This window comes from Gasterosteus aculeatus, chromosome 12 (assembly GCF_964276395.1).
Source record: "Gasterosteus aculeatus chromosome 12, fGasAcu3.hap1.1, whole genome shotgun sequence".
Classification (NCBI taxonomy): domain Eukaryota; kingdom Metazoa; phylum Chordata; class Actinopteri; order Perciformes; family Gasterosteidae; genus Gasterosteus; species Gasterosteus aculeatus.
The window spans coordinates 15746933-15773032 of NC_135700.1; the positions used below are offsets into that span (position 1 = coordinate 15746933).

The following is a 26100-nucleotide window of genomic DNA, read 5'->3' on the forward strand; positions in this document are numbered from 1 at the left end:
CACCCAAAGGTTTGCACAGACGAGGAGATATGAATTAAAAGCAGAGTGGTCAGTTATCATATAAGCTAAGTAGGCCGGAGGTGATCTGATGGTGAGAGCGTCGTTGGAAAGCACAGAGAGAAGGAGAGAAGGAAGAAGCACAAGGGAGAGACAAAGAAAACAAGAAGAGTTAGTCCTGCTCTCATGATTCCCTTACCATTTCCTGCCTATATATACACCATGTATTAATTGTTTTTTTTTCAACCTGTGGCCATATTTTGTGTTGTGTGTTGTGTGTGTGTGTGTTTGTGTGTGTGTGTCAGGGGAGCCGGATGCTGTGAAAGGCCATTACCACCATGAGTCCATGTCACTGCTTGTGAAACCCAAGGGAACCCACTGATACAAGGGGATACGGGGACGGATCGCTCTCTCTCTTTCTCTCTCTCACACACACACACACACACACACACACACACACACACACACACACACACACACACACACACATAAAAGCATTTTGAAATGTATAAATTGTGCCCACATAAGGCTACATGAGGACCCCTCAATAATGTATTATTTCTAACATGCCAAAAGAAAGACCCCACCACCCACTCAGAGAAATACTGTACATATATACGTTTTATATTAATACATACACATAAAGGGGGTTAAATAGACCCAAACGGGCCACCAGTGTGAAGCTGCCAAACATTAGCACTTTACAGGTCACAGAGCCTAAAACAGATATGGTAACCCTTGGAGACTGACAATATTTGGCACCATATTAGCACAGAAACCACATCAAGACTTTCTCCCATAAGAAATAAAAACCACTCTGAAAATAGATTATACTATGATGTCTGAATGAAGCAGCCCGAACGATTTTAGATGTCTTGCATTGCCCGTTGCTGACAGACAATAATCATTGGTGGATTGTTGATCAAAGCTCTGATATTGTAAAATCTTTAGCAGCACACTTCACTTGTGACAAACCAGAACTAACCAATGACAAGTGGACACGCAAGCTTGTTGTTCCCTCATATTCCGTCTCGCTTTTTTCAGCATAATGATTATTTGTGTGTGTTCATACAACACTGTCTTATTTACAACTCATACTGTTCAGAGCAGCATAAAGAGTCAAACCCAACAAGAAGCAGTGAAAAACAAAATTGTAAAATGAATAGGAAAACCATTACAGAATACAAGCCCCTGCTCACTGTACAAGTGATCAGTAAGTAGCATTTGATTGTTTACATTGTGCCAGCAGTGCTTAGATTAGGAGCTGCCAAGATTAGTAAAATGGGCAGAATTCCCCAAATAATCTATGTTGATCCGTCTGTGAACATTATGTAAAAAGTGATTCCATGAGGTACTTGTTGAGTTTGAAAGGTGCTCACGGCTCATTTCTCATCATGTGCACAACCAGCACAGTTGCTGCCGCTGATGTTAAAGACGGTGCGCTCTGCACTCACCAGCCAAAGTTAAGTCAAACAAAAAAAAAAATGCTTCTTTTCAATTCTTTTAAATCGAAAACACATCTGATGCTTTGGATTTTGGATTCATTAAGTTGTGGGAACGCTGAACACTTCATAGCTGCGAGGCAGTGACTACAACTGTCCGGACTAATGGTGCCATTAGGTGTTATGGGAAGCTATAACTGCGTCATTGGCATAACAGCGAAACTTTATGCATGCAAATGGAGAATTAAATTGGGCCAAAAAATGAACCCCGTGGGACCCCAAAATAAAGTCTGCATGTATAAAGTCTGCAATGCCTGTGGTGACTAAAAACCAGGCCGGGGAGCTTTAATCCAATGAAAAACACAGTTCATCACAATTAATAAAGTGACAGATCAGGGTTGAATCCTCTGGTTGTTGCAAAGAGCTGCATCATTCATTAGTTGGTTATGCTGAGCAGAGTGGAAAAGACCTGTGCTGCGTTTCATTTTCCTGTAAACAAAAGAAATACAACCTGAATAGAAAGTAGAGAAATTGAAAAATGACTTAAATAAGTATTATATATTCATACGCTAGTGAGGGATTGTAAAACAGGGGGACGGTGGAGGAAAATATAAAGGGATGAATGATTGTCAGAGAGAGACAGGGCCCGAATAAGAGATGTGGATGGAGACAGAAGGTGGAGGAGGAGAAGAGAGGAGTTAAGTCGGCCATTAGCGATGCGGCGTGTGGAGCCCACTCTTACATGCGTTCCACAAGGTTAACGATAAGAGCCCCTCAGCAACTGAAATGCTCAAGTAGCTTTTATCGTATCATAATAATGAATCAAAGATAAAAATAAAATAAATGAACTCCAAAAGACGTGCAAGTACAATAAAACGTATGTACAGAGAGTCGGGTGAGCAGTCATCCACCCAAATAGAAATGAGAGTGAGAAATTGTACAAAGATAAAAAAAAGGAATACAAATCTTGCTCTCTTTCCGGTTATATCGTCTTATGTCATCTCGTTGAAAAATATTTGCCTGCAGGTCAGGGCTCCCCCTGTTAGAAAGAGGCTTCTTCACGGCTCTCTGCTACATTAAATATGTGGCCTCTGCGTCCCATTTACCGCTGCTCGCTATCAGGAGAGAGAGAGAGAAATAAAGCATGTGAGGTTGACAGAGCAAGAAAGAATAAAGTGGGTAACTAAAGAAAGTCTGAACAGGGGTTAAAATAGTAAATAATTAAAACAATGATTTAAAAACACAACGGTTAATAGAGAGGAACAATGTGATGAGCGGAGTTTGATTGTGTTGGTTGGTGTCATGTTTGTGGCTTTTGTAAAATATTTTCTATTTCATGTCTTACATCAGTGTGTGTGCGTGTGTGTGTGTGTGTGTGTGTGTGAGAGTTTAGTGCCCGTGGCCATATAACTCAGGATGGACTGCAGTTAGCCACCCACCGGAGCAAGCTGTTACCCCTTCCTCTCTTCCCCTCCCCCCATGCTCACCCTCGCCCGCCACCCCGGCTCACTCCTTTTACTGGTATCTCCCTGTTCTTTATTTCACTTCACATGATGGTAACAAAAAGTATTGTGACAGCAGCAAAGAGTTCACCTCTAAAGTCCAAGTTCGGATTCACTTGAACACATTTGCATCAGCAAACATTTGAATAAACACGATGACGATCACCGTTGTGTTATCTCGTTGGGTTGCTGAAATGTATGAAAAACCTTATAAAATGGCTGGTTTGATATTGTGTTTCTTGATATAGTACCGTGTTTTCCACTCGACCTTGTACAGGCAAATCACCCGCTCGCCATCAACCATGCTCGACCGGCTCTGTCCTTTTGTCTTGTTGGGATTATTTGAACAAAGTCAATTCTCGCTCCGGGCAGGTGTGCAACAGATGTGCGCGTTGTGTGTGCAGCGTTCATGCAATGCAAGATTCTTTGTTAGTTTACAGAGACGTGAAATACAATCTTCATGTTCCAGTTTAAACATCATCATCTTTCAATTTGATTCCGTAACAATTGTGCAAAAGCACAGCTCCAACCCTCCAGTCGGACAAACAAGACGCCCTCTGCGCTGCTGCAGCTGCTCATTCACATAAATGGGTCTTTTTCAGGACCGTTGTCTTTCTAAACGTGACGTAAACATAATCTTCAGAAGTACAGCTCTGTGATCCATCTCATAAATTATGTTGTTATTATTAATACTAGAAAAGGAAATGCGTGTGTAAATCAGAGACAAAAGACAGGTGTCAAAACTGGAAGCCTGGTTTTAATTGATATTGCTCTACTGTAATAATCCTGAAAGGCATAGTCTTGAGTAACACATGTACTGTTTCAACCCATAGTAGTTTAAGTTACAGAATCATAGGTCTCTCTTTTTGCATTGAACATTATATACAATGTGAAATAAATACATTTACACAAATGGACATTATTGTTGGAGCACACTTGTATGATACACGTCACAAAAATATACAGGTTATTGTTTCTTTTTTTTCTTTTTTTTCCATTTACTGATGTGAAGCACATCTAAAGTCTACAGACATGTTTTTAATAACACTACAGGGTCTTCTCTCATTCAAAGCTCTTCTCCACCGCGCCAGGGACTTCGTTAAATATCGTTAAATGTCCTGTAAATCCAAATTTGTCATCGTTCTCGCACCCGGAAAATATTTTCTTCTCATTTGCAAATTCAGTCTGAGGGGTTCAGCTGCAGCACAAGTGGCAGTTACATTTGGGGATTAAATACAGCTAAATGACTAAACGCCGTCGAGTTGTAGATAGACACAGTTTGGCCTGAGCAGATTTCTGGGGCGGCCATGTTTGATGGTCCTTATGGCCAAACAACTTCATCCTTCTGCTCCAGCTATTGTTTCAGAGAGTACTTGCAACTAATGGATGTAAGCTCTGGGCGATAACATGGTGTCCAAAGTGCCACCAGGTCAAACTTTCTCTATCGATGTCTTTGCAAAAACCCAGACAGTTCTTCGTCCAACACTCGTCTTAGAAAATACTAGTTTGGTTTGTCGTCATTTATATGGTTTAAGCTTAAACCACAGAATAAGTTTAACAGCTTCAAAAGCATTAACAAGTATAACCCAAAACACAAACCAGTGCAGCTTATGTCTCGTCTTTGCACAAAATAGAAAACACTTTTGTTTAGTACATTTAAATAATATCTTGGCTATGAGCAGCAATTTCATCAAAACCTCTGAAAGAATCACAAAATCTCCCTCCTGATTTTAGCTGGTAGATTTATTATTTTTATAACAAAGTGGCACTGGGTGAACCGTTTCCTGTCTTGAAACATATAACTTCATATCAGTATTTGTAAGCTTAGAAATGTAACTTTTTTTCATGTTAAAATGGAGCCAGTTCAGCCATAACGACCTCAGGGAGACGTGCAACTTGCATCTTCGCCGTGAATTGTTCAGAAGTACACGGCATTGTTTTGACAACCGACAAATAAATTAAATCAGAAGAGAAACAATGGTAAGAAAAGAGCACCTTTCTTCCATCAATTGTTGTTCAAATAATGTACAGTGTATGATAAGAAATACCATCTGTCCGAAGAGAAGGTCTTTGTAGTTACAATCAAAACAGGAAATTCACCTGTCATCAGGGATTTTGCCTAATATATCGATATGCACCTGTTAAATTGTTTGTATGTATGTTTTTCTCAGATTATATGTTAATGTTTAACACCTTTGATGAGTTCAAGCAAGAATTAATGCTATTAGCGCATACTTTATAAATGTGTACAAAGAGGCAAAAGGATTAGAGTAACATGTTCATTAAAGGAGACTTTGAGTTTAAATCTTGAGTTCTTAATTCTGGGGCCAAACCAGAAATGGGTCGCACAATGTTGTCTGCATCGAGCAGAGAAACAACGAATGCAAACTAAACATGTTGAGCTTTTCTTTTCCCATCAACCTACGAAAAACAATGATAGTCCTAAATTTCAACTGTCCGATCCCTTTTCCACTCTTTGTTGTAAAACAAGATATCTTCCTGTAAACAATCTTAAAATGGGACACAACTACGGGCAAAGAAGTCTTTCATCTTCATATTTTCTCTTGGCTGCTGAAACAGTGGATGATTGAGCCGAGCTGAATGGAAGGCAGTTATGTACAGCAAGTTTATCAAAAAAGAGTCACCTACAGTTCTGAATTACTCAAATGTCCTTTTCATTTCACCGTTATTTTAGCCTAAAGATATACAGTATATTGGTAATTCTACAGGAAATGTACACAAATGATCCCTTTTTTAATACGTGTATGTTGTTTCTTCATTTAGGTACTGAATATTTTATTATTTATGTATAGTTTGGTAAAGAGGAATACTGTAATTTGATCTTGGTGGTCTAATTTCTAGAAGAAGAGCCTTATGCCCAGTTCGATTGGTTGAGAGAGAATCCGGAGCCCCGGTGGACTGATCGGCGAGACAGACAACGTGGCCTCCAGTTTACTCTGTGTTGTTTAAAGAAGAAGCACACAGCACAAGAACGGGAATCACCACAAGAAAGAGCACACTGCAACGCCTTGGAGGGCTTCAAAGAGGAGGAGAGCATCAAACAAAAAGACTAAAACAAAAAAAAGGCCAAACTAAAGAAACAGGGTTTTTTCTTGATAGAAACATGAAACACACATCAAGGCTGAACTACATTTTTTTCTTCTTATTTTGTTTTCCAAAAATGTCTTATTTTAGAATTATAATCTGTATAATTTACAATATACAATGTTTAGGAACGCTGAGAAAATACCCCTTACTGATATTACTGATGTTTGATACAGAGCATGATGTTAAAGATCCACTACACCTAAATTGCTGCACTCTTCTGCTGTGACAGGTTGCCATTTTAGATTAAATTAAACCGTCATCTACAATATACATTTTGGCATTCTTATTCGGCTTTTGAAATGACAAACAATGAAGTAAAAAGATCCGTCAACTGTCTGCCTGTTAAAGCGGTGATCCGTCAGCCGCACGGTCTCACTATAATGATGAAATCAATGTTTCTTCACTCGACTGAAAAATTGTCCGGTAAGCGCAGCTTCCATTTCTCACAGCTAAACACTTAAATTGAATGGGTAAGTATTGACTATTGCTTTAAAGACGTCTGTGCGGTAACAGGTTTAATTAATTTAGGTAATCAAATTTACATTTGCAAAAATGCTATTTGTGAGAATTCTGTCTGTCCACTTAAAATGTAGTCAATGTTATGAATTAGTAGACAAATGATAACCAAATCTATGAATAAGAGCAAAAACCACTATTTACTCATAAGACTAACTATCATCAATTTGATCAATTTAGACTTAGGATGGATGGTTTCCACCATAAAAACACATAAGCACGTACTTTAAAATGTTCAAATAAGGTCTCTGACAACAGGAAGTGGAATAGCGAGCCAACATGAAGCAGCCGTTGTGGTGGTTCATTGATTTTGACGTATGCAGCATTAACATTCCATCGTCACATATCTGGTCCACATTTGTTTCCGTCTTACTTTCCCTAACAAATGAAATATTGAATGTTATCTACTAGCTTATGGCAAGTTACAGAGAAAAAGAGAAGATACAAACTCTTCTCAAATCCCCTTTTCTCTTCCAAATGGCTGGTTATGTTAATATGCAGACTTAGTCCATATGCACAAACCCTCCCTTTAAACCCACTATGGCTCAGAGTTCTCTAAGATAAACGCTGATTTGTTAATACATTATTACTTGTTATATTTATATATATATATATATGATAATTGCTGAAAGTGGTCAAGCTGATAAAAAAAAAAGGAAAAACATATTGATTGATTCGGTTTTAAGAAGACAATATTAATAACGAAAACAAAGCCGTGTTATATGTCATATACAAGATGACAGTTATTTACAACCCTAATACTGCTTTCATTGCTAAGATTATTTTCAATATGTAAAGAAATAAATAAATAAGGAGTTGTCATTCAATCAGTTTTGTCAGGACACCTTTCCCTGTGGTTTGTATTGCGTTGAGTGACTGAAGTGACGCTTTCACTCCCCGAATAAACGAGAAAAATAACTCTGCGCTGACGCCAGAGGTGCGCTGGATGTTGTGAATGCGACGAAGCAAGGAGGGCTGTACTGGAGCGACACTTTGCAGTGTTTTCGGGTTTTGGTTTGGGCAATGAGCACTGGCTGGACCGTTCTTAATACCACAAATACAGAGAATGTCGGCTGTAAAGATGAAGTCTTGTTTGGTAATACTTTGACTCGTGAACTCTGTCAGTTTATCGAACTTTAAGTGGATTGAATATTTGAATACATTTTCAGCCATGGTCTTCAGCAAATACAACTAATAGTGAAGTTGGGTTGAAGTAAGGGAGTCATGGGAAACCAGGAATTGAACTTTGGGAGAAACAAAACGTGTTTACAGCAGTGGTTTCTAACCCTGGTCCCGGCCCTGCTGGTTTTCATAATAATCGGACATATTTTAAATCACTGGTGGAAGAGAAAACCAGCAGCAGTCTTGAGGCCCAGCATTGAAAGCCACCGGTAGAGCAGAAACAGTTTTGGGATGTGACGTTTAAAGTTTGCTGGCATCCTTTGAATGGATGAGCTCCATTCTTTGGCAGGGCGAATCTCCTCCTTTGTTTCTTCTGTCCATCCATCCAAATTTCATTGTTCATGTGATTTAACCACAACCGTAATTAATAGTTCGTTAGTGTTCCTTTTTTCTCTCCACTCGATTCCTTCATGAACACTTACAAAACATCTTGAAATGGGGAGGGGAAAGGAGACACAAGTGCAGTCGTAAAGTCTAAAATTAAGTTTTTAGTTTCTTTTAAATGTCCTCATTCAAGCGCATGTCTTTTAACAACATCTTAGTTGTTATTGAATGCATACATGTTTTGCCATCTTCAATATTCGGAGCCACTGTGGTAACTATTGAGTGATTTTCAATAGTTTTAAAGGAAATGTCTTCTTCCGTTGGTAATATCGGGGTCATTTCAGTCTGTCAACACGTTTCCCCAAAACTAAAGGTTGAGCGAGCACCCTTTGTCAGAGACGCTGGAGGTTCCGGGGTTCAGGTAAGAGGTTCTATTCATGGGGGAGGCTGTCAGCGGAAGTACTTCAGGAATTTCTGCGTGTGTGCGTGTGTGTTGGTGTATTCGTGTCTGTGTGTAAAAGAGCAAGAGGTCATTCAAAGTGGGACTCGGACCGGCATCTAGCTGTCCGTTCATCTGTTCTCCCGTCCTCAGACCTTGGCCTCCAGCAGCTCCAAGAAGAGTTTGTGCATTGGGACTTTGCCGTCCTGCTTGATGCTGTAGAAGTGTTGCACAGCTTTGGTGGAGGTCTGGCGGAGGAGGGGGAGGGTCATGAGCAGCTTGCCGGCCCGGCGGGGATCCTCCTGGTGCTGGGAAGCCTCGTAGTCCTGCAGGGCCTCGTGGAGCACATCTTGGAGCTTCTGCACTGCATCCACGTCTTCAATATGCATGGAGTCTAGAAAGGGACGGAAGACAAAACGATATGACTTAAACTTAATTGTGAAGAAAAATGCATTCGAAGAGGTGCTTGCAGTATCGTACTATAAAACCTGGAAGGAGAACAGGGTTTGATTTATTTGTCATTATTAAAACATGATACAATTGGATTAAAATTAGGCCTCAGGCCCTTCAACTGACTGACGTGCTCGTGATCTGGATTTTCCAGCCCCAAAAGATTATCACTGCAGAAAAGCTCGCGTACGCTCTGGAAGGTACGTGTCTCTGGCTGCTGTGCTAGGACGCGTGTGCTGAAGATCCAACCCAAAATCCAAACAGGCTCATTGCAGTGATCGCACTGAAAGGTGACAAACTCAGGGTAGGAAAGTGTTTGTGGTGTATTGAAATGTGATCTCTCAATCTCCATTTCAATGTAAACAACAGCATGAGTTTTGTGTTGTCTTGTTGCACCTGAATTCAGGATTTGGGGCATTAAAGTCAGGGGCTGCTGACTTCTCAGGCCCCAAAGTGTGGATCTATGGGAGTGACGAATGAACACACATTGAGACGAGTGGGCGGACAAAAAAAAAAAAAAGAGGTGGACTTGAAGAATGATGAGAGATGCAGGAGCCTCCGTGAGCCGGTGTGTGTGTGTGTGTGTGTGTGTGTGTGTGTGTGTGAGTGTATCTGTAATCTCTCTATGAGCTGGCATGTAAGGTGCGTTTTAGCATATGTGGCAGTAAAGGGTGAGAACGTCCCTCAATAGTAATGCTCCATATTGCCCCTTGGGGAGGCAAAGTCTTAATGGGAGCTGGCCTTTAGCTTGCAACCTCCGATCAATGTCTCCGATCAATGACTACATGCATGTTAAATAATAATCACAAGGAAACTATTGATAGGCCACCACACCCAAACACACACACACACACACACACACACACACACACACACACACACACACACACACACACAAGTAGATTTGGAGTGGGGATGAGATCTACAGTATGAGTGCATGTTGAACAATTAAAAGAATACTAGGGTGCTGTACTTCTTACACAAAGCCGTGCTCACACCTGATGAATACAAATACACTTACGCACTAGTGGATCTAGAAAAAGAAAGTCAGAAATTGCACAGACATGCATTTCATGGTATGGGAATCGTAAAAATTATACTGTCAAGCTAAACTGTGGTAACGCAGCCACGTACACATAGAAGTGGGCGCCTACACAAACACAATCAAATACGTTGTGTTGGATCTATAGAGTGTAATGCATGTATCAGTATGCAGGACCAGACCAGTCAGTGGGTTGGATTCTATAGGATCAATATGAAACTCAGCTTCTATCTGTTCTATTTTATTTACTTTTCTCACAGTTTAAATCGTGTGCATTGTCCATACGTCTGGATTATTGTTATTTCTTTGCAGCTTGATGATATTTTGTTAGGTGAAAAGCTGAATGATGTGGAAGTGAATTGTTATTTGAATTGTTGTATTTATCTGTATTTTGTATTATGTTTCACTTTTACTTTATTTATTTGAAGTCATTTTGGAAAATACAAACATTTTCAGGGACAATATTAAAGTGTCTCTGCCTCTTTTGTTTAAAAAAAAACTGGGCAGATGCAAAACAAACAAACTGAATGTAAGAGTATTACTATTGATCGCAATTGTTAAACAATTCCCTGCCCCTCATTATTGTTGGATTTCTAAAAAGTGGTTACCTGAAGAGCGGCCTCAAACGACGACACGTTAAAATGAAGTTGAATGAGTTTCGCAGCGTTTTAATCACGCGGTGCGTTTAGTAGTAACGCTGGTATGTAAACAGTAGCTCTCAGTGCACTCGCAGGGAAAACAGCAGACGTTAATGAGCACAAGCACATACGTCTGTAGAAACACACACGAACAGACTTTAACATGAAACTCTCAGTGCACACACACACACACATTAATGCACAGACACACACACACACACACACCGACACACACTTGTTTCCCATGGCTGTCTTTACATGTGGGGCACGTTTGCTAACATTTCTTAAGGCTTGGCTTCATTAATGCAGACGATTAGCATCCTGTGAATTAATTAGTGTCAGTGCCCTTCAAAATGCTAATGCTAGCATTCTGTTGTCTTGAACAGCAGTAAGAGAGTCTGAGTAATAATGCAAAGTTATTTTTTTTGGCGTCAGCTGTATGATTTCGACCACTTCAGAACAACTGTGTACAGATGTGAGCTTTGTCCACAGCGAGGGAAGCTTTTGATGGATAATTATTCGCCAGGTTTATCTGGATACTTTTTGAGTTGGATGTGCCAAACAAAAGGGATTTCAGCTTTTGTGTGAGTTTGCGCGTCAATGTGTGACTAAAGATCTGACAACAGAAAAAGATTTGTTGACCCAAGCGGATTAATACTTTTAATTCAGCGAACAATCAAGCAAACACCTTCTCTGGTTCCACAGTGTGAAATGTAAAGTTCTTGCTTTCTGTGTTTTATATCTTTTAAAAAAAAATATCTTTTGATTTTGGTTGGACAAAACAAGCATTTTGATGACGTCCTGTTGGAAAACGCAATGGACCGAAAGGCTTAACAATAACAAGATTTTACAGGTGTAGCTAATAAATCGGTTTCATCTTCAATATTTAAGCCGCTCTCTCTACCGGACCAGTTCAGCCATCCCGCCTTTGGGTTTACAGGCACAGAGCACAACCTGTGTTTAGAAAGTCCTCACAACCACCATTATGGTCGTCGACACAGCCAGCAGAACCAGTCCGCTCTCAAACAGCCAAGAGAACGACTGTCACCCGCAAGAAAACAACACGTCAATACCTTCTGGATGTGCGAGATGTCATGTGCTGAAGTTTGTGAGCAAAGGTTTTTCACTGGCTCACGTTAAAGTACACAAAAACAATTTGTGCACTTTAATGTATTTGTCAGAGGCAGAGAGATAAAATCGGCATATTAGAGAAAAAGCGCCAACGTATGTGTGTGCGTGCGCGTTGATGGTGGCAGAATAGGAACAAAAGGTTCCTCCCTCCCTATTCAAAGCTCTACCATCGCACTCGACCATTTAAACACATTGTATTGACAGCCACCCCCTTGTAATTAAAGAGTACTGAAGAGCTGGCCGGCTTCCAAGACAAAGTTCAAAAGACGGGTCATGGGAGGAAGAAGGCGCGCGTGTGTGTGTGCGTGAGTGTGTCAGTCAGCTGTCGATGCCGCTGGACACATCAGAGAGGGGCCTTTATCGACAGACTTTGGGTTCTAATGATTTCAGCTTATTTAACAGGCATCTGAAGAGACGACTATGCTAATTGTAAAAGGGCTCGCCACTTTGTTTGGGGGTGGGAGGTGAGTTTCTGGTTGAAAATCTGTGCATGTTTGCACCTTTGCCGTGTCTATGTATTTGTGAAGTAATTGTTGGCTATTAAGAGCAATGATGAGAACAATGTGTGAGGCTTTGACGGTGAAAGTTGGAGGTCTGACAGCGGCAGGTGCTGTAAAACAGAAAAAAAACACCCTCTGAGTGTGGAAGTGTGGACCCAGTGTAACCGTTGTGTGTCTGCGGGTGTTTTTAGATGCAGAGTATTGAAATCTGTCCTTTGATGGTTCAGTCTAAATGAGTCCCATGGGACGGGAGTTTCCGCGGATTAACTCGTTCTCCACCAGTCGCATGAAAACAAACCCAAACAGTCGAAAAAAGGGAAGAATTTCCAACCTGAGTTAGCCAAAGCAATGGCCTTGAGAGCGACGAATTCTTCCTTCTCTAGCTTCATGGTCTTGTATTTCTTGACCAGCTGAAGGATGGCATTGTTCAGGTCCAGAAGCCCGGCCAGCTTCGACTGGTCCTCGTCCATTATGTAGTCCTCAGCGTACACCAACTAAAAAGAGACACAACGAGGTTGCAAATGAACGGGCTTTCATGCATATATTTATATATTTCATTAGATCAATAAGCAAAAAAAATGTATGCTGACCTTGTCTTCAAAAGACAGGGAGCGGTACACAACCCGTAGGATCAAGATCTCCATCCATGCACTCTGCAGTAGACTCATTTGGTCTGCCAAGGACAGCGTAGAGAAGCCTGGGGACAAATGAGACAGGAAAAAAAAGCAAGAGGGAGGATTGTTAATTATTTAGCCCCAAAACAGCAAAAAGTGTGTTTTCATTATTGAAAGAAGTAGCATAAACAGCTGTTCTGAAAAAGTAAAACTAAGAGCAATTGAAAAGGAGTGAATGAAGCTGGTTTAAAGCGTGTTCAAGGGTCAAGATCGTCTCTCCTCCCTTCCTCCCGCCCTCCATCCATCCAGGTGACCAGTTGTCCTCCTCCTCGTCCTCTCTCCCCTGTGCCCTGGGCCGTTCTCTGGGGAAAGGCGGGCCTTATCTCCCCCTGACACAGCCTCCATGGATCAATGCTGGTCATCGCTGCTGCAGCGCTCAAACATGCACACGCACATGCACGCACGCAGACACTCTATTGCTCCTGTGGCCTCAAAACTCCTGCTTGCTCTGGTGTCAATCCATGTCTTTCTATTTGCCTACGTCTGTATCTGTCTGTCTCTCCAATCGCAATCCATGGCCTTTTATCTGTCAGTGTCTATCTACGACTGACCATCTGTGCGTCTGATTCTGGCCTCACCTTCTTTCCATCCATCTTGATCCATCTCGGACTGCATGTCTGCTCCGTTTGGATCTCTGTCGGTTTCAAAATGTTGTGCTTGCAGCATTAATCTTTCATTTTGTTTGTAATATCTCTGTAGCTTTATTTCAAACCCTTCGATTGCATCCTGGTAAAGGCGCACCAGAGACTCGTTTGGTGTCTCACTCCCTCTCTTTGTCTTTCTGTCCGTCAATATCTTTAATGGAACACCTGCCCACTCACACCTTTCCTCACAGCTGTCCTGTCCTCATACACCTGTTCATTTATACGTGCGTGTGCAGACCTTCATAGGAAAAGTAAAGACAGTGGCCCATGTGAGCCAAGCTGTCAGACCTCACTGCAGCCCTCCAGTGTGTGTGTGTGTGTGTGTGAGAGCGAGTATCCTGCCAGGAGACGCAGGCAGATGAGAGGGAAGATATTTCTTAATCAACATCTGCTGCCATGCTGCCTCCTCTTGAGATAGTAGGTGTATGACAGTATGTGTGTACATGTGCACGTGCATTAGGGGCTCTTATCTCACAACGTGTTGATGGGTAATGTCAGGCGTCTCATTATGTCCAGGTCGCAAGCTATTGTTGTTTGTAATGTAATCCAATTCATTCTTCAACTGTTAACGTGTCCAACAAATGCTGACAAACACACGTTTATACAGTAGATAGACATCGTCGCCCACACGTACAGTATCACATATACACAGACATAAATAAATGCATGGGCATTCAAATGTGAATAATGAACACATACACACACACACTGCACAGTGAAGGAAGCAGTACTGTTGCCAACTGGCAGTGTCGTCTTCTACTTAATGAAATCATCAGAAGGGATTAGAGGTGAATTTCTTAAGGGGGTCTTCACGCACACACCCTGATGTACACACACATCTCTTTCACAGAGGCAGACGTCTTAAGGGGATGCTGAAGACTTATAAGCGTGGGCACTGTTAAAATTAACGGACACACTTATTGAATCTGTTTAAACCCTGGGGTCAAGTGACGAGATGAGCACACGAGTAAGGGGTTATTGTCGTCTGGTTGTGTGTTTTAACTTGTGTGTGTTCGTGAGTTTTCAACGCTCTGCTATTAAATTCATATACATTCCTCTGGTGGTCGATCCGGCGCCACTGGAGGCACACATGGCTTAAAAGTTGGGCAAACACAGAGACACACCTACACTCTACATCGGAAAATTGTTAATGTCATCCAAAACATGGCCGAATGACGAGCCATGAGTCCATAACTTGATTAACACATGCATCATACGTCAACAAACATCTCCCTAATTAGACATAACATGCACAAACACACGCACAAAGGAAATACCGATAATTAAAACCCCTGTGATTAATTTATCGAGCTGAAAGTGCAGCTTTTTTCTTATTGAGGTACACGTCAATGATTTTTATCAGGGGGTGGTTTGTGTGTCTACGTGGGTGTGTGAAAACATGAATATCTGCACGCTTGTATTGCATACTTGAACGCATACATTCCCGTACACGCTTTTGTGGGTCTCTGCATGTGCGTCTCCCTCTGTGTGTATTTCTCTGTGTTTGTGTATGTGCGCCTCCTCAACCCCTCCCCTCCCCACTAGCCTGTCTGCGCTGTTCAGCCATCCAATGCCTCTTATCTGTCTGATTAATAGGCGGCCAGCTTCAGGACAAATTAATTAACAGATAACGCCATCTCTCCCTTCTTCGCTTCCTCCCCTCCTTCTCATGGAGCGATCGATACAGCAGAAGAAAAGAAACATCAATGGGAATTTAGTGCTGATGATGGAGAGAGAGAGAGGTATTGATGGAGATGGAGAGAGAGAGAGAGCATGAGAATGAGAGAAGAAAGTAAAAGGTGGTGGTGGTAGTGATGCTGGGCGGGGCGGAGACCTTTCTTTCATACCTGTGATTTCACTTGACAAAGGAAGGTTCCCTATTCGGCTCTAATTACATTTCCTTTCTGGCCATTGTTGATAAGGCATTGCATACTATGTGTGGAGGTATGAGTGGGTTTGTACAGCCTGTGTTTACTGTGGGCTGAGCTGAATGTACAGTGGTGTACATGAAAATAAAGTTATTATTATATATTGATATAGATTTCAACGAAGAGAAAATTTCTACAAGTAATACAAGGAAAGTGTTCCCTGGACACCATTATTGGAGGTTGGATATATTCGGATGTCTTTGAAATAACTCTCCATCTCTCTCATCAATTACAACGTACCACTTCCTTGGCTGGATTTACTAACAACTCAAAATCATTTAGTTTTATACAGATACAATTTTTGGATGCATAGTTTTTATCAAACACGATGTGTACAAACTGATTGGGATTAGTTAAGGTGTGCATGAGGTCAGCTAAGAGTGCATCAGGTAAAATATTAGGACGCTCTCTGCTATCAGTGCAGGTACAGAGGGCGATTGAGAGGGTGTGTGTAGGTATGTGTGTGTGTGTGCCACACATTGGTCTGACAGAAAGAGGCTGCAGTGCAGTCATGCAGACTTAACCTCTACTGCTTGCTCCTGTGCTCTTTTTCTTTTCTTTTTTTTCTCTGCCTTTTGCTCTATCAGACACACACACACACGTAAAGACAAACACGCACACAAACACACGTCGATTCCCCAGCCACCCTGCGGCCTGTTTGTCTGCCAAATGAGTCCTGACTGCACGTTTACACCCGAGACCGCACAACAGTCTGGAACAGACACACACACACACACACACACACAGGATAGCCCTCTCTCACGCCCCAGTTGCTATGAAGACACACACCAACACACATATCCAGGAGGCCTATATTTGTTTTCTTGTGGTTAGAGGGCAAATGGGAACCAGTGAGAACCGATTGTAATGCTTATGAGTACATGCGTATTTGTGTGTGTGTAGTTTGTGACATTTGTATGTCCATGCGAGTCTTTATGTGTTTGTACGATAGCTTGCAATATCGAATACATCAAAGAAGCGTATTCTGTGTGTCTATGAATGTGACAGGTGTGAAAACTGGTTTCTAATATTGATCTGGTCCCAATTATTAACGCAACTAATCTTCCTAATCGCTCACTGCGCAGAAAAATATTTTTTGTAGAAATAGGTGTGATTTGAAAATCCCTGTCAATGTTTGTTTTATAAAGGAAGTTGAAGAAGTGGAAGTAAACCATATCGTTAATACGTCTCTGATACGTGTTAGCGTGTACATTACATATACTGAACACTGAACTGAATAATTTAACATCCCATAGAGCGCTGCTGATTAAAAATGTTTCAATTACAGCACGCCATAATTACGATTTTCATCCTTTTTCTTTCAAACAGGTTGATTTCGTAATCTTTGTGTACAAACGTCTGCTGCTTTTTTAACACACCTGTTTTTTAATTAACCAAACTTGAATTCTTAAAATTTAACATTTACCCCGAACGTTTTCTTGTTGTATGTGCTCAATATAATTATTGAAATTGAAAGAGACAGATGAAAAAGACATCAACGGGCAGGGGAAAATATGTGTGTATGTTGCCACCGATGCAGGTCAGCTCCAGTCCAGTGTGTGAGATTGTTGTGTGATACAAATATGCATCGTTTTGGAGGCTTGTTTTCAGGCAATGCGTTCTGTAGGCATCTGGAGAGTAATGATATGCAACTAATGTCTCTGGCTGGAGTTTAATCGGAGATATTGGTTTATGTGGTTTATTTAATAAGTGTTTGGTTTCTTTTTTTATGTTATATGTTTCCTCAACCATGTTTAGTTTCTGTATTCCAGTCCACCTTCCCCCTTAACATTCATTAAGCGGCCGCTTGCTCTGTTACCACCGACACTGTCTCATTCGATTACCCCGGGACACATTTAACTGGAAACTTCTTTGTGTGCCATAACAATCTAACAGCAAAGCCTCACACTTATTTGTATTGAAGTCTTTAGAATATGCTTCACACGTTGTCATAGAAATGTAACATAACATAGCAAAACTGAAATACCACTAAGCACAGTTAGGGAGGCTTCACTGTGAGAGGGGAAGTGTGGCCTACAGCTCCTTGTTACACAGATTAACAAGAATGACAAGTGGTGTCCAACAATGCTATATTAGTGTAAAAACATTGGTAATAGACATTTATCATATCAGAATGTGTCTTTCTCTTGAATGTAGATGAATGATTTTTAAACAGAGACGTTAAGAACTGTGATTTAAACTGATTTATGATCGTCCTGTTGACGTTGCTTGATGCAGGAAAGGAGGATTGTGGATTGTCTATGTGCGTTATGTACTATACACGTATTGTGTTCTGCAGGGGACAGATTTAAGTCCTCCGGCCCACTGTGACAGAGATTGCATTAGGACACGTGCAGCGATCAACAGTCACCAGCACATCGCTGCACTGTTTGTGTGTGTTTGTGTGTGTGCGTGTGTGTTTTGTATGCACCGTGTTGTCTCGCTCTCATACCATCTTCTGTATGAGCTTGTGTTTAAATTTGTGTTTGTGTGCACATTGTTGCATGCTGTGTAAGGCAAGTGCTCCCTTGTGATGCTTTTTGAGTGTGTGTGTGTGTGTGTGTGTTTGTGCACAAACGGTTTTGTACCATACGGCCAGACGCCGGCCCAAATGAACACGGGCCCCCTGTGATGCTTTGGCCAAGCTGAAACTACAGACACAGAAGATACAGGCACACGACATGCACGCTGGCAAAAGCACACCCGTCCACCAGCTGACCTAATTACACAGAGATGCGCAACGAAATGGAAAAAACTCTACCCAGAGATCTGGCTAATTTAGAGGGGCTTTAAGACACAAACACACACACACACACACACACACAATTACACACACATGTGATCTATTTATGAAAACATATTTTGTCATGTTAAAGTGCCAATATCAAAAACACTGGGTGGCAAAGAGCATGAAAATGTTTGTGTCCAAGCACGTACTAATCTTTTACATTTCAATGAGATGGAAAACTGCTGGAACCACAGAAACAACACTGTTGCCTTTCAAACCATTTGAAGGGAATCTACTGATTTGAATCACTTTTGTACACTGTGGATACTAAAGTAAGTGTGTTTCAAGTGTTACATTATGTTTGAATAACGGAGTCTAACATAGCTGATGCACTTCTATCTGGCCGTGGTTTCAGGGCAGATTTTTATGTGAATAATTTTGTTGTTCAAGTAACAGTTCTTTTCTTTAACAATACAAAACAATTTGAAACCTATTGGCATTACATTTTTATTTTTTCATTGTTTTTTTACTTGGAGGTTTGACCTTCATGTGCAGAATGAGGTCCATTTGATACTAGAAGCCTGTTGTCATGACTCATGTCCACATGCAGAAGACAGTGGATACATTTCTGTACAGTTACTTTTACTTTTCTAATACACATACATATGTGTGCCACTCACAAACACGCCGTACCACCAACATCCCATTCACCCCCTCACATATCGCTCGCTAAAATATCGTCTTTTTTAATTTCTTTCCCCTTCCACCTTCCCCCAACTACCCCCCATCCAAATCCCCCCCCTTGTTCTCTGTGCGGCCTCGGGGAGAGCAGAGCAGTCATAGGGTTGCAGTAGCCTCTAATCAGTGTGAACAGCAAGCTAATTACCAAACCCTCAGCCCTGGCTGACTGTTAATTGCATACATTAGACACCATCAGCAGCACTGCAAGATTAACACTTAAAATCTTCCCATTGCTGTGGTGGGGATGAGAGCTCTGTGTGTGTGTGTGTGTGTGTGTGTGTGTGTGTGTGTGTGTGTGTGAAAGAGAGTCAGGGGGAGAGAGACAGAGGTGGAGAGGAGGGTCGTGTGCTGTATTCTCCCTGTGCACACGTGTGGTGTGTGCTGCCTCTGCGGTTGCGGGTGATAATATTTAACACTTAATTAGAGCCAAAATGGAGACACAGCAACAGCAGAGACGTAGGTCGAGTGCTGTAACTGTTGCGTGGGTCGGGGCGGCCGGTCGTTGAGGGCAACCCCTGGTCTCTGTGGAGACGCCAGATGGAGTGACATTAAGAGCATTGCATTTCAAATGATAAAATATCAATATTTACATTTTAATTACCCACTTCTAGCTCCGCCAGGGCCATGTCAAGGAGCGTGTTGGTGAGTGTGTGTGGGTACGTGCCGCCGCCAGCTCCACTGAGGTCATGCCTTCTTATCTCTTTATAAAGTCAAGTGTGCCGCTCAAGGGAAAATAGTCTGTTCTGCTTGAGCACGGAAAATAACTATTTCTACACAATTTTTTTCTTCTGCCATTATTTCTTATATTTCCTATTTTTCTTTTACTCAGACATCCTGTCTTCGTCTAATCCTTGTCCCTCCCTTCTTCAAAAACAATGCTGATGCAGGCAGGGATAACCACTGTGTGGGAGAGCATGTGCCCACAAATCTGTCAGGGGAATTAACCGTGTGTACACAAAATTGAGAAGCTTACACACCAACACCCTCTGTCCGTCTCTCTGTCTGTCCGTCTGACTGTCTCTCTTGCTCTTTCACAGATAGACCTCTGACAGACAGCTTTCAAGACCAAAAGCATACACGTACATAAAAGAACGAACGAGGACATCATTGTCTTGTGTGCCTAAACCTGACGTCCAGATAAAGGTGTATGAGGCCAGGTAAAAAACAGCTGGATATACTGCTTTGTTTCAATGGCGTCTTTCATTTATTCTAAAGCATCATTATGAAAAAAACACTAAGACACTGATTGAACCGTACATCCAAATTCATACCCGAGGGAAAGTCACCCCATGTCAGTCAAGACTCGACGAGACACTGAAAAAATGACTCCCTCTCAGGCCATCTGCAGCTTTCAGTCAGTGGCCTTCAACAGTGCTACAATGTTAGCTTTGTCCGCTGGAAACACATTCCTACTTCAAATATTCGTGGAAATACCGAATAGCCAGTGATTGAATTATGTGAAGGACAAGTGGGTCAAGAGGAAATGTTCCATCTATCCATCTATCTAGTGTGTGATTAATTCATTTTCCCAGATTGTTCAATTAACTGGGTTGTGGTGGTCTATTGATCTCTGGGTGGATTATCTTTTCAGAACAATATCCTGCAATACCAATTTCTACCGAATAGTCCACGTATCAGCAGATGGACTGCCCTGCAATCCAAAGCAAAAAATGGTTTCATTTTTGTATGCAAAAAATTATTACGCAAGATTGTTTGTCAGCACATGTATTTTGACGCTTTCACAAACAACATTTTGCAATAAAAAGGGGGTATTGATTCATGAATAAATACTTGCTGATTGGCTTTAAAACAAAATCCAATGGTCCCTGTCCAAGCCCGGTGTCTGTATATGAGATTATGAGGCCGCGTTGATTGTATCTTCCTAATCCCCCGTAGCTTTCCACTGAGAGAGGACCGTAGAAACTCCACATGGATTAATTTACCTTCACAGATTAAAGATATGGTCTCCAATATCAACGTCCAGGACAAGCGTTGAGAGAAAAAGGCTTGACACTGGTGCATTGGAAAAGAGAGGACTGAGAGAATGAAAAAGACACAGACTAAAAAAAAAAGACAAAGATGAAAACGAATGCGCACAGAGAGACAGCATTCTTTCCCACAGCATTGTGTCTTAATGTCCTAGCTCGAAGACACGAACATTAGACCTCATTCCACCTCCTCATCTGGGTCGGAAAAAGCCTGGGCTGAAAATCTTAATTAATTGTCCAATAGTGCTGCGGGGTCATTATGCATTGCAATAAAGAAGCGTGTAATTATGAGATTTAACAGCCATTACCAAGGCCAGGAACTCATATGTCATCATCAGCAACCAAGCCAATGGTTTGGTAGGGCTGTGCGTGTGGCTTGATGGACAGCGCACACACATGCACAATACTCACACTTATACATATTGTTCATCTAGGTAAATTGTGTTTATGTTTATGTGTTAGAGAAGTGTGTCAAGCTGTTATAGATATACACCTATGAATGCTTTAAACTCAAACAGATCCCAAACACAGGCAGGAACACACACACACACACACACACACACACACACACACACACACACACACACACACACACACACACGCACGCACACAAACCAATCCGTCTGACCCAGACAATAAGGCAGCCAGCTGTGATAGCAGCCTGCAGATGAAACATCCCATCAAGATTAAATAGACAAAAAACTACAGACATTATTACTGGTGTGTGTGTGTGTGTGTGTGTGTTTTGTGTGCATGTGAACACACAGTGAAACGCGGAGATCGCAGATGGGGAGTGTCGTGAACAAACACACGCACGCGTAGTCAATGCGTTCGATTGAAAAACTTAACAAAGTGAGACCAAAAAACATATTTGATAGGAGATTTAGGTTTGAACAAATAAAAAGAGAAATAAACAGAAAAATGGATCTTTCCATAGTCGTTCTATTTCACCTTTCAGCCCTGCTCGGTCGCAGATGCAACGGCAAGCCCAAACTGTTGTGGGTGTTTTCTTGTGTATTTGCAAAAGGTGTCCCTGTGTTTTAGGGTTTATACTGCTATCAAATTAATAAATCATTTGTCTGTGTGTGCTGTGTGCACGGACCGTAAGTCTTTGCTGGCTGGTGGCAGGCACGCTCCAATCCTATTTTCCCACCTGCTTATTCCCTGATGGAAAGGATGAATCTTGGACTGTTACTTAAGAATGATGGGTAAAGAATGGGGGAGAGATAGAGAGAGGGAGGCAGACGAAAGGCAGCCGGAGGAAGATGAGCAAGCAGGTGAACAAAAACAAGTAGAGGAATAAAAAGGAGAGAGAGAGAGGGGGGGGGGGGGTTTGAGGATCAGGGCATGAGTGAGAGAGGTCCAAGGAGGATAAACAGATTGAGGAGAGTGCATAGGATGAAGAGAATGGGGAGGTTAGAAAAGAGGGAGAATGTGGGGAGAGAGAGAGAATAACTATTTCTTGCCGGTCTGTGAACTTTGCATGAACCGACAGAAATAATGTGACGCCATGACAAGCCTGTCCCTCCTTCCACTAGATTTGCTGCATGCATAGGTGTGTGATATGTGTGTGTGGGCCACTGTGAACTCATGTATGTGTGTGAACTCTTTATATTCCTTTTGGTGTGAAGCGTCTGTGTGTGTGTGTGTGTGTGTGTGTGTGGGAGCGCGCGCGTGTGTGCCCTAACAGATAGAATAGGATGATGATGATTTGAAATGGAGTTTGGCCTGTGCGTAATTATGATCATCTATCTTTATGCCCACCAGCATATCATATCATATCACATCACATCATCTCTCTCTCTCTCTTTCTTTCTCAGGCACACACACCCACACACACACAAACACAAAAGCAAATTGAAAGTAGTAAAAGCTGACTGTTTGCTAGTGATGACTTAGATGATGATGGGCTCAGATGGTGTGCTGATTTATTTGTTACTGCTCATCTGATGTCACGTATTATAAAACCGTGCACGTCTGTGTATGTGTGCCTTCGTGCACATTTACTGTGTATTAGTGCTAGATCAGAAGTGCATGTTTGTGTGTTCATGGGTGCATTTATGATCAATGAGTTTGTGTGTGTCTGTGTGCATGCTTATTTATGCAGTTTTTTTCTGGTGTGTTGTGTGTATGTGACAGACATTATTTGATGCAGATTAGTCGGTGTACTCAGATTGCAGGCTGTGTCTCAAAGGCTGATAGACAAATGAATTAGATTTGCTAATGTAATCACACTAATAAGAAAAACCGCAGTGGGCTGCTGAGAGCAAATCTCATGGCTTCAATATTTGTGTTTTTCTCTCACTTTTAGTTGAATAGCCATCGACAAAATGTCTTTTATTAATATTTTTTTTTTAGATTGCATTCAAAATGATTGAAATCCCTTTTAATCAAAGGCTGAGCAGAGGAAACAATGGATTCATATCAGACTTTCCTTTTAACTCAAAACTGTGCAATTTCTAACATAAAGGTATTTCCTTCTCTTACAGAGAATCAGAACATAACAAAGAATAATGTTGGTGATGTGATGATATTTTTTATGCAGACCACATTATTGCCTTTACTATAATATACTATTATTTTTATACTATTATTTTTGATTACAGGTGGGATCTGGTTTGAGGCAACTGGTAGTTGTGTGTTTCTGAATGAAGTTTGAGGTTGCTTGAATCTAAACGTGTGCGTGTATGTGAGAATATTTCTGTTGTGTGTGTAGAAAATAATGTGTGCTTTTAAAGCTGTGTGTGTTTGAGTGTCATCGCTGGCACATTGTCATGGAAACACTGTCAACATTGTGATGACAAAACAAACGCAGGGCATCGGACAGACAGGAGAGTCAACACAGACTGAACGTGCCCTCAGGGACGGAATACGTAGCTGCCTGCGTGTGTGTACGGGGGGGAGAGCGGGAGGGCGTAATGAAAACATCAAATTTGGCATTTCCCCCCCAGAATGCATTACAGCATACTGAAATAAGGTTCTTTTAATAGTTCTAAATCTCATTCAGATATTCCACGGACACATGCGCAATGAAAATGGGGGATCTGTTTTGTTTATATCTATGTTCCTGATCCCATTTTATTAAGCCATAACAGCCACAAAGTGAAGTAAAGTAGAAAATAAAAGCAATACACAGAGAATTAGAAGGTTTTCCCTCTGCTGCGTTCTAATATTGATGAAATGCTTCCAATACCCACAGGCTTAATCCAATAAAGAAAACCCAACTTAATCCCAACTCGGATATCAAATATTCTTTTCCTAATTTGATTTCATCAATATTTGTTTTCTTCAGCAAACAAGAGTGTGTTTGATTAAACTGTACGGGCTGCGAGACTAAACCATAGTGCCGGCACACTGGAAAACAAGATTTCTTTTATGCACCAACCTGGACAATGAAACACAAACGAATGCGCGCGCACACACAGAAATAACACATAGGAAAACAATAATCTTAAACATGTTATATATCTCAGGGATGATCCGATCAGACAATCAAACGCACCCCGTTGAAACCAACAGTGAAGGAAACATACATGAAGAAATGTACTAGAGTGCATAAGAGAGGATAAATTGACCCAAGCCATGACCGGCGGTTTCATTGCAGAGGGGAATGGCACTGACGGCGAGGGACAGCGGGCGATGACTTCAAAAAATGGAAGAGAATCAGGTGTGTGTGTGTTTGTGTGGAGGAATCTTTTGTGATTTACCACTTTATGACCCAAAGCCCAACAACCTCTTTGCTGATTGATGACAGCACCAGACTTAATGAGGAGGGCGAGGCAGTGACATCATCACTAGTCTGGGCATTTACATTCCTCCAACCACACACACACGCAGACACACAAACACACAACACATGTGCATGCCTGCACACACGCAGACACACAAATACTTCTCTAGGAGCTCATAGTGAAGTGTTATATTGTGTGTCAGTATTAATTTAGAGAGCCGCACTTTCAAAGTCAGGGATGTGTGTATAGGTGTGTGTGTGTGTGTGTTTGTGTGTGTGTGTGTGCGCGCAATGGTTCCTTTGGCTGCTGAGACTCAACACTTGATTTGCTAAAAGGAGCTGGACACTTCTATTAATCAATATTTGCTGACTGACTGGGTGTCCCACTGGTTGATTGACTGGCTGCGCAGTTACTTGACTGACTGATTGTGAACTAAATGACTGAATATCTGCGAGTCTGAACGGCTTTTCCTTTTCGTTGGACTACCGTTTCTGTAGAGGCCTACAGACAGACACAACCGCAGAGAAAGACAGCGTCGTCGTGGCTGAGCGAGAGAAGGGGGGGGGAGGTTGGAGGCGTGGGAGGGGAAAGGGGTTGAGAGATGAGGTTGAATTGATAATGAAGAGGTTAAGGGTACCATGGAGAGAGGAGGTGGGAGGTCAGGTCAGAGAGAGGGAGAAAAGGAGGCCTGAGAGCCAGAGCCAGATGGAGACAGACGCAGAGAGAGAGAGAAAGGGGGGTCACAAGAGAGGTGGAAGAGGTGGAGGATATTTAGCCATCGAGTCAGAATAGCATTGTATTAAAGGCTATTCGGGAGCGTGCAGGTTATACCGAGGTGTGTGTGACCACCCTGCTTTCCATTCTGTAGCCATTTCCTACACCTCGGCCCTGTATGTTTTATTTAAAACCTTCTTTTCAGTTCCCCATTCTCCTTAATCCTGATTCAATGTTTCGGCATCACTGTGGTGGATTCTCGAATACAAACAAGGAGCAAGGGGGGAGGTGGGCAGAGAAAGGGCGTGATAGAGAGGCCAATAAATGACTCAAGGAGACAGAAAGCATGCAAAACATGAGCCAAGAGGACATCCCTCATCACCTACTATCCCATCACCACCGCAACCACCCGAACCCCCTTCTCCCATATCTCCATAAAGGGCGATTAAACGAATAGACACACAGCAACCCCCCCCTGCTCACCTCCCTTCTCCCCCCGTTTTTTACAGCTCAATCATACTGCTTTACTGCCGACACACAGGCCGCTTATCCTGAGTGTCAAAATTGAAAAGGGAACGAAAGAAAGACTGCAAGAAAAGAAAGGAGCAAGTAAGAGGAGATAGCGGAGCCAGAGAATAGAGGAGGGGAAGTGGGGGCGGCCCAAGAGCAATTTCTTCCTTG

The 26100-nt window shown here is 41.9% G+C and overlaps 1 protein-coding gene across 11 annotated transcripts in view; it reads right to left on the minus strand.

Moving 5' to 3' along the window:
• Positions 1-3678: 3678 nt before the first annotated feature.
• Positions 3679-26100, minus strand: part of esrrga (estrogen-related receptor gamma a) — an 89040-nt gene continuing 66618 nt past the window's right edge. For 9 of the 11 annotated variants that reach the window (XM_078085097.1, XM_040165393.2, XM_078085100.1 and 6 more), the window contains 3 exons: positions 12862-12968; positions 12603-12765; positions 7688-8904 (listed from right to left, as the gene is read on the minus strand). In XM_078085097.1, the coding sequence (XP_077941223.1) occupies positions 8660-8904; positions 12603-12765; positions 12862-12968 (515 nt within the window). In that variant the 3' untranslated portion in view covers positions 7688-8659. Of the gene's footprint in view, positions 8905-12602; positions 12766-12861; positions 12969-26100 lie in introns of all 11 variants that reach the window. The other 2 variants (XM_078085099.1, XM_040165376.2) reach the window with 1 other exon arrangement.